Below are 14,862 nucleotides of genomic sequence, written 5' to 3'. Positions count from 1 at the left end.
CCTGAATACCTGAATGCACATTAGAAACACTTCTCTGAACCTTCTGGCCAAAATCACCTAGAACTGTACTTCATGCTTACGTAATGCTACGCCGCGTCTAACCCGCCCCAAGCCTTCAAACCGCCACTTAAAACCGCCCCGTTAAAACACGTGAACGCGCCTTCGGACGCGTTCTTTCCCTGCAAATATTATCGTCCATTTTATCGTCTTTCTGATCGTCTTCTGCAGCCTGCTTCCACCGCTCAAAGCCAATCGTTCACCGGCCTCCAAACCACGAATTGAGAGAGCAGAAAAGGAATACACTTAGACAGAATGGCAGCAGCAGCAGAAAGACAAATAACAAGGGGTGCCTTGGCGTAAGCTTTCCCCCCATTCCTTGCTTGCCACGTTGCTCGACTGTGCCGCCTCTGATATGTCTTCTCTCCAGAGCCATCTTCAGCGACCCGGAAAGTGCCAGGACCCAGTTCCCCGTCCCCGTCCTCCAGTGCCTCCAGATCAAGCCACTCGGGCCTCCGCCAAACGGAGCCGCCGGTGCCGCTGGCAGCGAGCGGTACCGTGTTGTGCTGAGCGATGTCGACAACTTTGTGCAGACCATGTTGGCCACACAGGGCAACCATGTCGTCCATGACGGCAAGCTGGTCCGGGGTAGCATCGTGCGCATAAAGGCGTACCAGGCCAATGCCGTCAAGGGAAAGAAGTAGGTTTCCGGGTTTCGGTTTCTGGTTCTTCATGTTGTTAGTTCTATGCTGACACTGGCAGCATTCTCATCATCCTGGATCTCGACGTCATCGAATCTCTCGGTGCTCACGACAAGATTGGTGAACCCACACCGGTCGACAGCTCCATCCAGCCCGTGGCAGCCGCGACCAGCACGAACATCGGCGGGACGAACTTTTACGGCGTCAAGAAGGAGGAGCCAGACACAAAGCAGGGGATCCGTGGCAGCATCGGGGCCGCTGGCAACAACGGCAACAGCACCGGAAAGCCAAGCGGCACCAGCTACGGCGGCAGCAACGCGGCGCACCCCAACATCTACCCGATCGAGGGTCTGTCGCCATACTCGCACAAGTGGACGATCAAGGCACGGGTGACGAGCAAGTCGGAGATCCGTACGTGGCACAAGAGCAGCGGCGAGGGCAAGCTGTTCAGCGTCAACCTGCTGGACGAGAGCGGCGAGATCAAGGCGACCGGCTTCAACGAACAGTGCGACCAGTATTACGACCTGCTGCAGGAGGGCAGCGTGTACTACATCTCAAGCCCGTGCCGGGTCAACATTGCCAAGAAGCAGTTCTCGAACCTGCCGAACGACTACGAGCTCTCGTTTGAGCGCGACACGCAGATCGAAAAGGCCGAGGACCAGAGCAGCGTGCCGCAGGTGCGCTACGCCTTCTGCACGCTGCAGGCGCTGCAGTCGGTCGAGAAGGACGCGGTGATCGACGTGATCGGCGTGCTGCGCGACGTCGGCGAAGTGTCGTCGATCACGTCCAAGAGCTCGGGCAAGCCTTACGAGAAGCGCGAGCTGACGCTGGTCGACGACAGCAGCTTCTCCGTCCGCACGACCATCTGGGGCAAGACAGCTGTGGCCTTTGACGCCAAGCCCGAGTCGGTCATCGCCTTCAAGGGCGTGCGCGTGTCCGACTTTGGTGGCCGCTCGCTCTCGCTGCTGCAATCGGGCGTCATGTCTATCGACCCAGACATCACCGAGGCCCACCACCTCAAGGGTTGGTACGATGCGGCCGGTCGGAGCGAGAACTTTTCCTCGCACAACAGCATGGGCGGCATGGGAGGCGGTGCTGGCAGCGGCCGGCCCGAGCAGGTCAAGACCATTGCCCAGGTGCGCGACGAGAACATTGGCATGGACGAGACCGCCTACTTCACTCTCAAGGCCACCATCGTCTTCATCAAGCAGGAGACGTTTGCCTATCCGGCCTGCAGCTCCGACGGCTGCAGCAAAAAGGTCGTCAGCAGCAGCGACGGCACCTGGCGCTGCGAGAAATGCGACATGAACCATCCCCAGGCTCTGTATCGCTACACCATGATGCTCAACGTCAACGACCATACCGGCCAGCTCTGGCTGACCTGCTTCGACGACGTCGGCCGCATGATTATGGGCGGTCGCAGCGCTGACGAGCTAACCGAGCTGCGCGAGGAAGACGACATCGCTTTCGGCGCCGAGTTTGAAAAGGCAAACTGTCGCAAGTACTCCTTCCGCGTCCGCGCAAAGATGGATACCTTTGGCGATGCTCAGCGGTATGTGTTTTGTGTGCTTGTGTTTTGTTCTCTTTCACTGACTCTTGCAGAATCCGCTACCAAATTGTCAATGCCCATCCGCTCGACTTTAAGAGCGAGGGCCACAAGCTGGCCGAGCTCATCCATCAATTCTCTCTCTGAAATCTCCCATTAAAATTCGTTGTGTGGCGTGGCTGTTTGAATGTGGCGTAAGCTATACTGATTTTCTTGTATTCATTGCCTTGCCTTTCTTTTTTCTTGGCTGGAAAGCAGCGGGATCCGGGTCTAGTTTTGATACTCTTCAATGTACGACATAGGCAAATAAAACAAATGATGACGATACAACTGTGGTCGTTCCGGCATCAGTCTTTAGGCTCCCTGTCTAGATAGGATTGCAAAAGGTCGACCTAGGGACCCGTCATGAGATCCTCATCGTCTGGGTCTGCCTCGTAAAACAGGCCATCCCCGATAGAAGAGCCCGCTCCTGTGCCCTCCCGCTCGGCCGCCTCCTTCTCGCGCTTCTGATCCCGGAGCACTTGTTTCAAGTAGTCCCGGTTCAGACTCAGCTGCTCGTTCGTCACCTTGTATAGCGGCTTGAGCACCCGGATTCGCTTCACTGCCACTGCCATCTCCTTGGCGAAATCCGCCTCGGTCATCTCTTCTTCTGGCAGGAACTCAAGATATGTGTTTTCGCTGGCACCTGCTGCCTCTCCTTCTGCTGCTGCTGCTGCTGCTGCTGCTGCTGGTCTGCGGATGGCCGCCCTAATCATGCCCGTGTCAATCATGCCCTGCAGGAGACTTTCCGTCTCCGCATCGCTTCCGGGTACTGTGGTCGGGGGTGAGTCCTTAATCGTTGTGCGGATGTCTGCTATCGACACCGTTACATACACCTTGCGCAGGTGTGCAATCTGCCACTTGGGGTGTGCTGACAGGACCTCCTTCACCAAGCTCTCGTTTCCGTCTGCCAAAAAGACACCGGTGCTCGGCGTGGCCTCTGCCACCAGCATCTCGGCGCTGGGGGACTCAAAGTTCTCGGCCATTTGCACGTACGCCTTGTTGACCACAGAAAACGCTTTGCTGACGTAGGGCGTCGTATTTGGCGGTGTTGTCGGAACCTTGCCATTCAGTAGGAGCCCAGTCAGAACCCATTTCTTGTGCGCTTCGATCATAATCTTCGACACGCCATTGTCCCGTGTCGGGTGGGAGATCACACGCGCAAAGGCCGCATGAGAGGCTTCCCAGTCGCGAACGGAGCAGTTGAGCAGGCCGACCAGGTGGTCAAAGTCCAACACTTGCGTGCTCTTGAGCGGCAGCGTCAGGCCCGTGTCCTTGGATATGAACGATGGTGGCGGCAGGCTGAGGCTGCAGAGCCGCTCAGTCTCTCTGTGCGGCGCTGCCCCCGGGAAGAAAACGATGTCTTTGTTGAGAGCGGCCAGAGCGGGAAGGGCGTTGTCGGTGTGGTATGCGAGCCTGGCAAGGGCCAGGTGGTTGGACGTGAGCATGGCTCCGGAGGGGTCGAGCTTCTGGAGAGCTTGTGCAAGTGCCTCCACCGCAATAGAGGCCTAGAATCGACGCATGCCACCGGTCAGCAGGTTTCAGTTCGGCGTCTGCTCGTGCTTTCTTCCGCTTCGCTACGTACCGGGATGATCCTGCCTGATCCCACGGCCGTGAACAGATGTGTGAACGCAGAGCCGACATAGCGTACCTGGCGCGGGTCAAAGGCCATTAGGAACGCGAGAATCTTCTCCGCCACGATGGGCTCGGAGGAATCGTAGAGGGCCGCATCTGCTGGCAATATCGTGTCGATGAGGGAGAGATAGGAATACGTGTGGGTAGCGGGGTCTAAGGACTGCTGGACATTAGAGGCAACTTGTTCGGGAGAGAGACGGGAGAGAGGTTCGCCATACATTAAGAAGCTCTATTGCGTGGGCGGCAACGACTGCTGCCGAGTCTTTGAAGAGTCGTTGGACACGGTTGATGTGAGCTTTGATTAGCTTATCGTAGACATCGTCGTAAAGAGACGCTGCATTCCCGGCGGTTGGTGGGAAATTTCGGAGCACCGCAGCGCAGTGGTCCATTGTAGACGAGATTAGACTGATACGCGAGAGAGTGTAGAGAGGAGGAACGAAACGTGAAAAGAGGTGAGAGGGAAAAAAAAGAAATATGTTGTTGGCTGGAGGCTGAGGCTGAGAGCGGCGAGCGGCCGTCTGCTGAGATGTCGCAAATGGAAGTCGCAATGAATATATTAGCCGGTGGGGTCACGGTGGCGGCTCAGAAGCGTGACCACGTCGGCAGACCTTTTGTTGTCGTTCGTGGTGCTCGTGTTCTTTCCTCCCGTCAGCTTCGCATACATCACAGACCGAGAAAGATTGAAAGACAGCTGTCTAGAAAGTAGTAAAGCAAGGCAGCTGCTATCGTCAATACTGCTTCCAAGAGCTGCCCCGCTATGAGATCAAGTGTGGCTTGATAAGCGAGCATAGCCATAGCTGACTAATTGCTTACTTAGCCTCTGCATTCTTCGGTCATGGCCCGAAGCACTGTATATTCACTGCACCTCCTGCTTTGATTTCTGAACTCCTTGCTTCTATTTCTATCAATCTTACTTATAGAGGGTGTAATAACCCATCACAAGGCAGATCTGTCAACCCCAACTGGTGACAACCTTTCAGGCTTGGCAGCGTCTGTAAAATAATATTGGCACAGCGCTTCCACCTATAGTGGTAAGGACGATGCTCTTCAGAAGCTTCAGAGCACCTGAAATACAACACGACAATCAGCATAACAGATGGCCAGGATACCACATTTGCGACTAGGGATCGGACAAATCAAATTAGCAGTAATTTTCTCATTCTATTTCTTCCATGTCTCTCAGCACGTTGGCATTCCCAGTTCGGTTGGGAGCGTTTAGGGTTGTTATAGGCCACGGTGTGGTCCTTTCACCGCCTGGAACAGTTGATTGCGGATGCGTCTTGTTCCACTTTAGCCCAACTATGCGTGGGCTCCTCCGTCGTCATCTCGGATAGTGACTAAACTACTCTGATATGTGGTAAACCCGCGAGGAGGGGTGGCAGGAAATGCATCTTTAGTCGTTGCATTTTCAGAAAAAGTAAACGCTGAAGGCGCCGAGGGAGGGGCGATTGGCCCAAAGTCGCGGGTTATATTTTCAGAAGGGAGACTGCTTTCATGACTGGGATAATCCAAACGTGGCCGGTATTGCTGGCCGGCGGTAAAGGGAACTAATACGCAACAACGCTTGTCAGCAACAGAGCCCCAGCAATGAGTTGACACAAAGTGATCGTTGGCACATACCCACTGGCTGGCTGCCTATCACTTCCACAGACTGGTCGCCTGGCTGCCCAGCGCTAGCGAGTCCCATCGCCGACATCATCCGCTCTAGAATGCTGTTCCTATTCTCACCGCCGCCTTCCCTCTGGACAGCCTGTTGCGGCTGCCAAGACAGGGTGACAGGTCTCGGCCTCCATCCGTCCGTCTCGAGCGCACTTCCAACTGCCACACCCCTGGCGTCTTGTCCGAGGGGAATGCCGGCCGTGCCGTTGCTGGTAGCGTTCACTGAGCTGTCACTTTGCAGAGAAGCTTGATGAGGCGCCCGGAACTGAACTTGTGCAGAAGATGACAGCTGCGTCCTGCTACCGAGTCCATAGTTGTCAATCTGGTATTTTCTGTACCAGGCAGGGTACCCGTGGAACAAGCCAAGAGACTGTTGCGTCGCCCGGTCGTGAGGCATCTCGTGCTTATACTTACACCCCTGCTGTGTGAAGGCGCAAATGCCCTCGTGAACCCACTTGTCGCAGTATATTTTTCCTTTCCTAGAGTGCCGATATCCCATGGGGGCCAATGGCATACGCATTGGGGAGAAGTTATCAGACCGCTGTCTCGAGTTGTGAGCAAGCGAATGGACAGGCAAAGAAAGATAGGGGATTATCCCTACCCGTGGCATAGACTGCAGCGTGGACATTGCCGTAGGGTTTCCCCCAGCTGCTGCAGCCCTCGGACCTGGATAGTTTATGGCTCGCTGGGCCATCGGCTGGTCTATTGCTGGCGAAGGGTCGTGCAACACGATCATGCCACAGCAGCCCTTTATAAATGGTGGGATCCCTGTCATATAAGGAAGCATGTCGGCTGGTACCAGCGGTGTGAACAAACCGCCGCCACGATCGAAACAATAGGCCGTGCGTATTTCCATGCTGGGGGTACCCGGCATAGGCAGTGTGGCAGATGGCCGAGAGGGGAGCGAAATGGATGAAGGGAGAAAATGTGAGGAAGAGGGGCTGTGATTACACGCGGGCTCCTTGTAAAAAAATGAAGTCGGGTGAGAAACCTGGGGAGAGATGCCACTATCGCGTGTCAGTGACGGTATAGATCCATCGTGCTCATGCTGGTGGCCCTGGTGATGGCCATGGTCCAGGTCATGGTCGTTGCAACTGCATGACTCCAGGCTCTCTTGGGCTCTCCCTTCTTTCTGGGACACGGGGTTTATGCCCTTAACGATCGGTGCATTAGCTGTGGCACCGTGGTCTTCAAGACTGCTGAAACTAGCTGTGTGTCCGGCGGATCTTTCAGGGTCCGGGAACGTGGGTGTGTATAGGGAATTCTGGGCGTCTGAGTTGCTGCAAACAGTGGCCTCCCCCTGCCCTGGATGCCGGTGGTTGAAAGGTGAGCCAAGCATAGGGTCAATGACGGTGGTGCTAGCCGGCCGCCGGTTGATATTCCTACTATTAGTTTTATGGCCGTGGCTACCACGTTTACCTCTGTTGCTTGTCAGCGTTGGTAGGCATCTATAGGGGCTTGTGGCAACTGACAAGGGCTCGACGATATGAGTTTGTTGAAAGCTGTCTGCTTCCCGAGAGATTTGGCTATGTTGGCTGTTATAGCTGTGGCTGTAGGGAAGTCCGAGCGTATGGGGGTGAGGACTGTAATATCTGTACTGAAAGTGAGGATGTTGTGGTTGTGTTGGTGGAAGCTGTTGTCGGAGGCCCGGAGACGGCGATTTCGGAGACTGGCTATAAATAGGAGCCTGGGAGGCCGGCCAAGAGATGCCTGCGTCGTCCGAAGTGCCGGCTGCCGCGCGGCCATCGTGCGTAGGCCAGGGGTGATGCCGATTATGATGCCGGTAACTGTCCATAGCCATGACATTCGAACGAAGGGAGGAGGGATACAGGGTAAGAGACCGTATATGAGCTTGTCACTGGTTCATGCAACCACGGTAACCCTTTTCACCTGTCACGTCCGTCTTCTTCTTGTTGATTTGCTGCTCTTCTTTTCTCCTGTCCACACTGTTTCCACGCTGGCTGTCATTACAAGCCAAAATAAGAGCTGAAAACGAAAATCGATGGAACGAAAAAAGGAAATAAGAGTGGGTGGGCAAGGATAAGTGACAGGCGGCCTTGCTGTGCTCCGTTCTACAACACTGTCTCCCGTTATGACATGAGGCTGCTTTAATGTGCAACAACGAAGGGAAAGTATGATTCAAGAGCGAAAGAAAGAATCCCGATCGGTCGCTCTATTAGGGTGAGACAACCTCTGGTTATGAGCAACATCTCTTGGGAGAACGATCAAAGAAAAAGGGGGCTGTGTCAGGATATGTTCCAGTGTGATAAAGAACTCAACAAGAGCATGCATCTATGACTGGCGGTGAACGGGACACTGCCGCTGCCGCTGTATTGGTAATAGAGTCAACCATGTGCAAACAGAGAGAGGGACGAGTACACTCTACCCACTGCTATCTTTCACGATTAACAGTTGAATCGCAGTAGGCCAGTCCATAGCCAGAAACATAGCAAGGCAGCAAATTGACCTTTTAGGATCATTTTGCGGCATGCGAATATGACGTTTTACAACGGAAGGACGCACAGGGGGAACACAAAGGACAAGATACGTAAGAAACTTGGAGATGCAAACTTTCCAGGAGTTAGCTTACCGACGAGAGACAGCTGACGGTACCTGAGGCAGTGGCGGGACAGCACTAGGTTTCACAGAAGACTCAAGCAGCTAGGCGGCTTTGCTCTTTAATATCACTTCACTGTCTTTTGGGGCCTCTTTCAGAAATCATATGTTGAGCAGAGATGCGTCACGACCACCCGTGGTTGTTGCTACACCCGTCTTAGCATTCGAGACATGCACCTGCATCGACACATGCAGTCCATCTGGATTGACGAACGCATGATGTTTGGGGACCATCCGAAAAACGCATTTTTTTAAACAGGCATCGGATATGGCGGTCTAGAAGACTCAAAAATTTCGTTCCTGTGATCTAGCTTTGGATAGGAAGGGCCGCGTGCTCTTGTGCATAACTTGTAAGCTGCCCGCTCGGGACTTCACGATAACTTTTCCGTTTCGGCCACGTATTTTTCTCCGTGTGTCGCGTCTTTGATTTCTTTGGTACACGAAGAGCCGCCTTTCATACCTTGTTTTGCTCTTCGGATATCGGCCCGGTCTCTTTGCCCTTTGCTCTCCTCGCTATATCCAAAACACATACACACACACAGAGCAAAGCGTATGTACGACTGCGAATTCCAATGCTGTCGGCTGCATGCAGGCTCGCCCTACCATTGGGCCTTGCGTGTGATGTTATTGGAGCAAGAGAAAGAAAGGCCATCAGCCCGCTTGGAGAGGGGTAACGCCCAAAAGAGCTACAGATCGCGCCTTCCTAATGCTTTCCCCATATTAGGGTAGCCACTGCTAGTTGTTCTGGTACTGACATTTGTTGTATTCCGTTGGGCGCGTCTAGTCTATGATGTTATGCCCCGTTCCTCGTTTGTGTACTGCTTTTATAACCAATTAATTGAAAACCTCCTCAACAGTGCATATCAAGGCCCCCAACGCCGTTTTATGGACCGGGAGGAGCTGTTTATGGTGTCGCTGCAAAAGTCCAGCGCGACCGCCCCTCTTCTCTTTTATTCCTTTCCTGATAATGCAGTCTCTCCAACCCTATTGCAATGTGCCCTTCCCCCAAACGCCCGTTGCCCAACAGGCTGTTGTATCTCCAATGCAACTTCGACAAGATGAGTTCTGCTACATAATCAAAACCAACCGACTCGCTCCTTTTGCTGGGAGACAGGCAGTCCAAACATGTCGTCCGAGGCAGCAATAAATCTTGCAAGGTCGATGAAAATAATGCTGGGTATAATAGCTAAACATCAAAGAAAAGCTTGAAAACAGAAATATGAAACATTCCAATCTGAACAGAGCAGAAGGCGTAGATAGGAACGTGACTATGAACAGTAAATAGTCACAGATGTGTCGGGTAAGTGGCAGTGTGCTTAGACGCAGTATATTTCTGTAGAGGGTGAGCAACTGAGCAACTGAACGACCACAGTGTCCGCTCGAACCGGGCAGTGCCATCCTAATAATCAAGCCACTCGAAGGCGTCTCAGGAGTGGTATCGAGTTCCTTGTCGCGTCATGGCCTTCTTCCGCGGTGGTTCCGATGCCTCGCTGGCAGCAGCAGCCTCCTTCTTCCGGCTCTGCTTCCGTGGCCGGACTGGAGGAGGCTGTTCGCTATGGACATGGCCGAGGTCGTCGATGGCCATGCTGTTGACCCAACTGGTGCAGCGCAAAGTAGGCGGTGTTAGCTCCGGTGTTAGCGCCGCTCGAGTGCGAGTGCTCATGCGCTTCCCTGATGATGTGATTGGTACTGGTGTAGCCTTGTTTTTGTCCTTATCCTCACTGACTTCACTGTCTGGCTGAGACACATATTGATGACGGTTCCCCATGTTCGCAATGATCTTGCTGCGGAATATGACCAGTTCTTTGCGCAGCCTCATTTCATTGAAGCCTCGCGGGTCCAGCCAGTCGATCAGCGCGTCCAGATCTTCAGGCTCCGAGAAGAAACCCCACTGGCCTGCGTCGAACAGACTCGTCGCCCCCTCTTCCCGCTTCTTGCGCTCTGGAACGGTCATGTCGAACTTGGCCTTGTACTCATTCTGGTATTCGGGCGCCATGTCGATATAGCCCTCGCGTTCCAGTTGGTCAGGGCCTTGCACCCAGAGGCAGCCGTTGGCATAATTAGCCGTGGCGGTCGAGCTTGTGGGCAGCCCGCCGTAGGGCATGCCGTTGCGTTCGAACCAATAATACCGGTTCCAGAAGCGGTCCTTGCCAAGAACACGCGTGCGTGGGCAATCGGCCTCGCGCAGGTCGTTGTCGAGGATGGCAATCTCTTCCTCGCAACTTTTGATTTCAGCCTCTTTTTTCTCGATGTCCCGCTTAACTTTGATAAACTGCTTGGACTGCTTGGGCACCTTTGCAGCTGCTTCGGCTTCCCGCTTGCGCTCATATTGCTCTTCTCTCTTGCGCTTCCGCTGAGCGGCACGGTCCTCGGCTCTGCGCAGGTTGCGTCCCCGAACCGTTGCGTTCTTTCGTCCTCGGTATCCATGCCATCTTCGTCTAGAGCGTGAGATGACAAGTCCTCGGCATCGCTCATTTTCACATCCGCGTCCAACTTGGCCGGCTCCAGAGGATAATCCAGAGGAGGAGAAGGTGGGAGGTTATCCGGCAGGAGAATTTTACGCTGGTCGTTTAGCGGTTTCAAATCCTCGATTCTGGCAAATGTCAGTGAGTGTTTCGCCCCGAAAAACAAGTAGAAGAACAGATGAAAAGACAGACAAGGGAGAAGTCTACATACGCTTGTTTTCTCGCCCGCTGCCATTCAATCTTCTCCTTCCGATACTTGGTCATCTGTTCACTGCAGTCTTCCATATAACCACGGAAGGCCTTCGTATCAACGGTTAGCATGCAGATGATCTGGAGTGCCTGCACACGGTTGTTGATGTCGAGGGCCGAGTAGTGTTGCCGCACAGTTTCTTTGGTTGCTTCGACGTTTGGCGGGACAATTTCCGACAGCAAAGCCTCGCAGACGACCTGGCGACGTTCGTCTTTCGACAGCTGATAGAGTAGGCCAACCATCATTAGCTGCCAACCCCCGTCCTGAAAGTTTCTCTTCCGGAGCTGATCGATCCAGTCGTAGTCGGCCAAGACGTCCTCGGCACGATGCACAATGATAGGTTCGCTCTCCTTCTCCTTCTCGGCCGCGGCAGCCTCGGCAGCCAGTCGCTCGGCTTCCAATTTGGCTACGCTACTCCTTGTAGCGCGGGTGGCCGGTTTTGGCTCGGGCTCGGGCTCGGCGTCGTCGTCATCGGCATCATTATCGTCATCATCATCATCTTCGTTGTCATCCAGCTCGGGGAGCTGAATTTGCACCTCTCCACCATCTGCCTCGGATTGGACAAGCGTCTTGAGAACAGCGCAATGGATTTCGTCAAACAGCTGAACCGGGGTATCGTCATTTGCAGAGAGCATTGCCTCTATAAAATCATCGAAAGTGAATGAGTCCAGCTTAAAGATCTCGCAATACACATTCAACGAGTCCCAGGTCTCCAATAGCGGCCCGACAGACTTCATCAGGATCTTCTTGGCAAACGGTGGTACGACCGTCTCGGCTAGATCCACAGGTGGGTCATTGCATAGGAACTTGAGAGTTGGGCGCGTTGCATCGCTCGGCTCGAGCTGGAGATCCTCGATGGGGTACTTTGGAGGTGGAGGTGGAGGCGGCTGCGAGGGCACCTCTGGGGCGGTATGTGCCGGAAGCGTCGGGGTGTTTCTCATGGACAAGGAGAATTGAAACGGATTATTAGGAAGCGGGAGGTGCTGGAACTGGCCGGGCTCTGCGTGGTGCGCAAACCCGTTTGGCCGCGCCTTTGCCGCCCCGTTTTGTGGGTTGGGGTGCTGCTGTTGCTTCTGGTGCTGAAGTTGCCGCTGTTGCTGGGCCAATTGGATGTGCTTGGCCTTGTGACTTTTAGGCGCTGGCTTCAGCTCGGGCAAGCGAAAGCCGCCGCCGTTCATAGGAGATTCGGGACTGCTGGGGCTGCTATTGAGAAGACTGCTGACGTCGTGGGGCTGTTGCTGCAGCTTTCTCTGAGCCAACATCTGCTTTCGCTCCAGAACCTTGTTGTTGTACTGTAGATTAATTGGAACTCTCGTGTCGATGTGGTATTGCTCAGCCACGTCATTCTTCACCAACCAGGGTGCGCCATTCCATGCCTCCCTTGCGACCGTCTTCTTGATAAATGACCGTAGGACCGACTTGGTGAACACTTTGCGGTCACGAAATATGTTTGCCTCCTCGACAACAGCCTCCTCGCCTGGACGGTCGTCGAGACTGACAATGTAACGCGTGTAAGGCGGAGTGAGGGTCCCGTCTGGGAGAACCTTGCTGCCATATCTCGTCTTATCACGAACAGTACCGTGTAGCCGTTCTCCGTCGTAGAGTGTCACCGTGACAGACTCACCAGGATGGTAGTCTGCCTTGAACTCGTCGTAGATTTGGTCGACCAGAGTATCAATGCGGGAGACTGTCTGGAACTGGACGCGGCGAAGGACGGGTCCCTTGAGGGCTTCGGGAAAGGCTTGCTCGACCTCGGCGGCACCGGCTCGCTGTTGGAAGTGAGACGCATTAGGGGACAGACATCCACAAAGCAGATCTGCTAGTTCCAGACGGGTAGAACAACAGGGGCGGGGGGTACGAACCTCACTCTCCAATGCCTCGAAAAAGGAGAGGTTAGAGTGTCCAGTGATTTGGCAGTTGAACCGCTTCTACGGGCAGTTAGCAAGACGTCGCTTTGCCAGCTTCCCCCAAAATTAGCAAAGATCGAGAGGGTTATTTTTTATTTTACCTGTTTGTAGAAGTCCATTCTAGACACCAAGTTAGTGCCGTGTCTAAGCAAAGTAGGGAAGAGCTAGAAAAACAAACCTTGCCAGATAGTCTTCGTATGTGGTGAAGACCTCGCCCGTCTTCTCTATATACCACACCTAAATACGAGCAAGGCCCAAAGTCAGTATGGGCGCATTCTGCAGATAGCAGGACCATGTTTCAACCAACCTCTTGATCATCTTTGAGCGCTGGAGGTGGTTCGAACCGCACGGGTTTGCGCTTGAACAGCACCTGCAGAATTGGGCGTGAGAATGCAAGCCGGAGAAGAAACGTGGAAGAAACGGAGGTGTGTGTGCGATTGGGCAGGAGCATATATCAAGACCACCAGCCCGAGATCGTAGGGTAGAGACGAGGGAGTGGGGAGTGGGATGAAGTAAAGGAAAGATTGCATAGCAGACGTACCATTGTAGAAGGTCGTTTCGCCAGAGCTGCGTATTGTCCGACCCGTTTGTATAATTCTTAGAAGGACGTGTTAGTCCTGGAGAGCGGAGAGAGCCGCGACTTCAAAGCGATTGAACAAAAGGTGGACGCGATGCAGAAATGGGGATAATTAGAAAAAGTGAATATTGTGGTCAGGGTAGGAGTAAGAGTTGAGTGTATTTGAAGAGGAAGTGGGAGGTAGAAATTTTTGGGGGAAGGGAGGTGGGTTTAGGGGGGGGGAGGGGGGGAGGGGTTGAAGGAGGCGAGGAGTGTAGTGGTATATATATATATATATATGAGAGCGTGTCTCGAATGGTAGTGTCATATGGGACGAACGTATTGTTGTGGAGGTGGATTGATTTAACAGGAAGCACGGAGTGTCTTCTTAGCTCGGGACCGTGGCTGAAGTGGGGAGAGGGAAGTGAGAGCAAAGGGGGGGCGGTTTTGTGTTGGGACAGTGCGCTCACGGATTTGTGGTGAGGTAAGAGGACAGAGGGAAGAGCTAGAAGCGGAAGAGGGCGGAGAGAAGATGAGGCGTATTAATCGACATTGCGGATAGGGTTTGTCAGTGGCGAGGCCAGAAACGTAACGACTTACACGGTCCAATGGGGGAATAACACGACGAGAAGACGGGAGGAATACAGCAGCAGAGGGGAGGAGGAGAAGGGGAGCTGGAGAGGACGAGAGAAGAGCAGAGACAAGACGAGAGTCGTGGCAGCCGGTGACGGCTGTTGGGTCTGGAGAGGATGCGGTATGCGAGGCGGTGGTGGATGGCAGACGGATGAGGAGAGGCACGGAGAGGCTAAAAATGAGGATGAGCCGGTGCTGAGGCGAAATGACGATGGCTTTGATTGAGTACGCAAATGACTACAGGCCGTCAAACGTGGACGAGAAGGTGGATGGAAAAGGAAGACGAAGAAGGAAGGACGGAGAGGACGGGGAGGACGAGGAGAAGAGAAGAGGGAAGTGGAACGACAAGGGGGTCCAGGGGAGCGTGGGAAAAAAATAAGTCGAGGCAGGTGTCGGCAGGCAGCGGAGGCGGCGGCGGGCGGAGGCAACTGGCAGCAGCAACAGGCAGTGAGCCTCTCTCTCGCAGGCGAGTTTGGGGGGGAAAATTACATTAAACGGGCATAGCGAGATTTAAAAAAAAACACGGAAAATAACAGCACACAGCAGCCGAGCAGGAGCAAAGGGCAACTACGACAGCACGCGCGCAAGGTACCGCTCCCGCGGAGTGGGTCCCCCACCAACAGCTGGCGCTTTCCCTTTCCATCCTTCCCTGGCCGCCCCCCTCGCTCGCTCTCTCCCCCCATCCGCGCTTGCACGCCCTACCTCGTTCCTGCCTCTTCCTGCCTCCCTCTCTCGTCTGCCTGCGATGGCACACGAAGCCGGCTGGCAGGACGGCCGAGCTGCCGTGTGCCATAGTCGACTGGGCGATTGCGAGGTCCTGCCGCTGCGTCCTTGCTGGAGACGGGCGCGCTTTTCTCG

General features: G+C 54.3%; 4 protein-coding genes across 4 annotated transcripts; 1 reads left to right on the top strand and 3 right to left on the bottom strand.

Annotated features, from left to right (window-relative positions):
* Positions 1-312: 312 nt before the first annotated feature.
* CMQ_728 (replication protein a DNA-binding subunit) lies at positions 313-2,391 on the top strand (the record flags this gene model as incomplete). Its single annotated transcript, XM_014317807.1, has 4 exons — positions 313-356; positions 428-697; positions 760-2,250; positions 2,301-2,391. The coding sequence occupies 4 exons, from the start codon at positions 313-315 to the stop codon at positions 2,389-2,391; spliced, it is 1,896 nt and encodes a 631-aa protein (XP_014173282.1).
* A 245-nt stretch (positions 2,392-2,636) lies between these two features.
* On the bottom strand, positions 2,637-4,307 carry CMQ_380 (cop9 subunit; the record flags this gene model as incomplete). Its single annotated transcript, XM_014317459.1, has 3 exons — positions 2,637-3,791; positions 3,869-4,078; positions 4,137-4,307. 3 exons carry the CDS (start codon positions 4,305-4,307, stop codon positions 2,637-2,639), a joined length of 1,536 nt encoding a protein of 511 aa, XP_014172934.1.
* A 910-nt stretch (positions 4,308-5,217) lies between these two features.
* Positions 5,218-5,974, bottom strand: CMQ_591 (uncharacterized protein; the record flags this gene model as incomplete). The annotated part of the gene is made up of 2 exons (XM_014317670.1): positions 5,218-5,465; positions 5,539-5,974. The coding sequence occupies 2 exons, from the start codon at positions 5,972-5,974 to the stop codon at positions 5,218-5,220; spliced, it is 684 nt and encodes a 227-aa protein (XP_014173145.1).
* Positions 5,975-9,619: 3,645 nt separating this feature from the next.
* Positions 9,620-13,359, bottom strand: CMQ_1308 (ddt domain containing protein; the record flags this gene model as incomplete). Its single annotated transcript, XM_014318387.1, has 8 exons — positions 9,620-10,568; positions 10,649-10,786; positions 10,870-12,677; positions 12,771-12,833; positions 12,917-12,935; positions 12,994-13,052; positions 13,123-13,185; positions 13,357-13,359. 8 exons carry the CDS (start codon positions 13,357-13,359, stop codon positions 9,620-9,622), a joined length of 3,102 nt encoding a protein of 1,033 aa, XP_014173862.1.
* Between the last annotated feature and the right edge of the window lie 1,503 nt (positions 13,360-14,862).

Source organism: Grosmannia clavigera (assembly GCF_000143105.1).
Source record: "Grosmannia clavigera kw1407 unplaced genomic scaffold GCSC_140, whole genome shotgun sequence".
NCBI lineage: Eukaryota > Fungi > Ascomycota > Sordariomycetes > Ophiostomatales > Ophiostomataceae > Leptographium > Leptographium clavigerum.
This window is presented reverse-complemented; position numbering and strand designations above follow the sequence as displayed.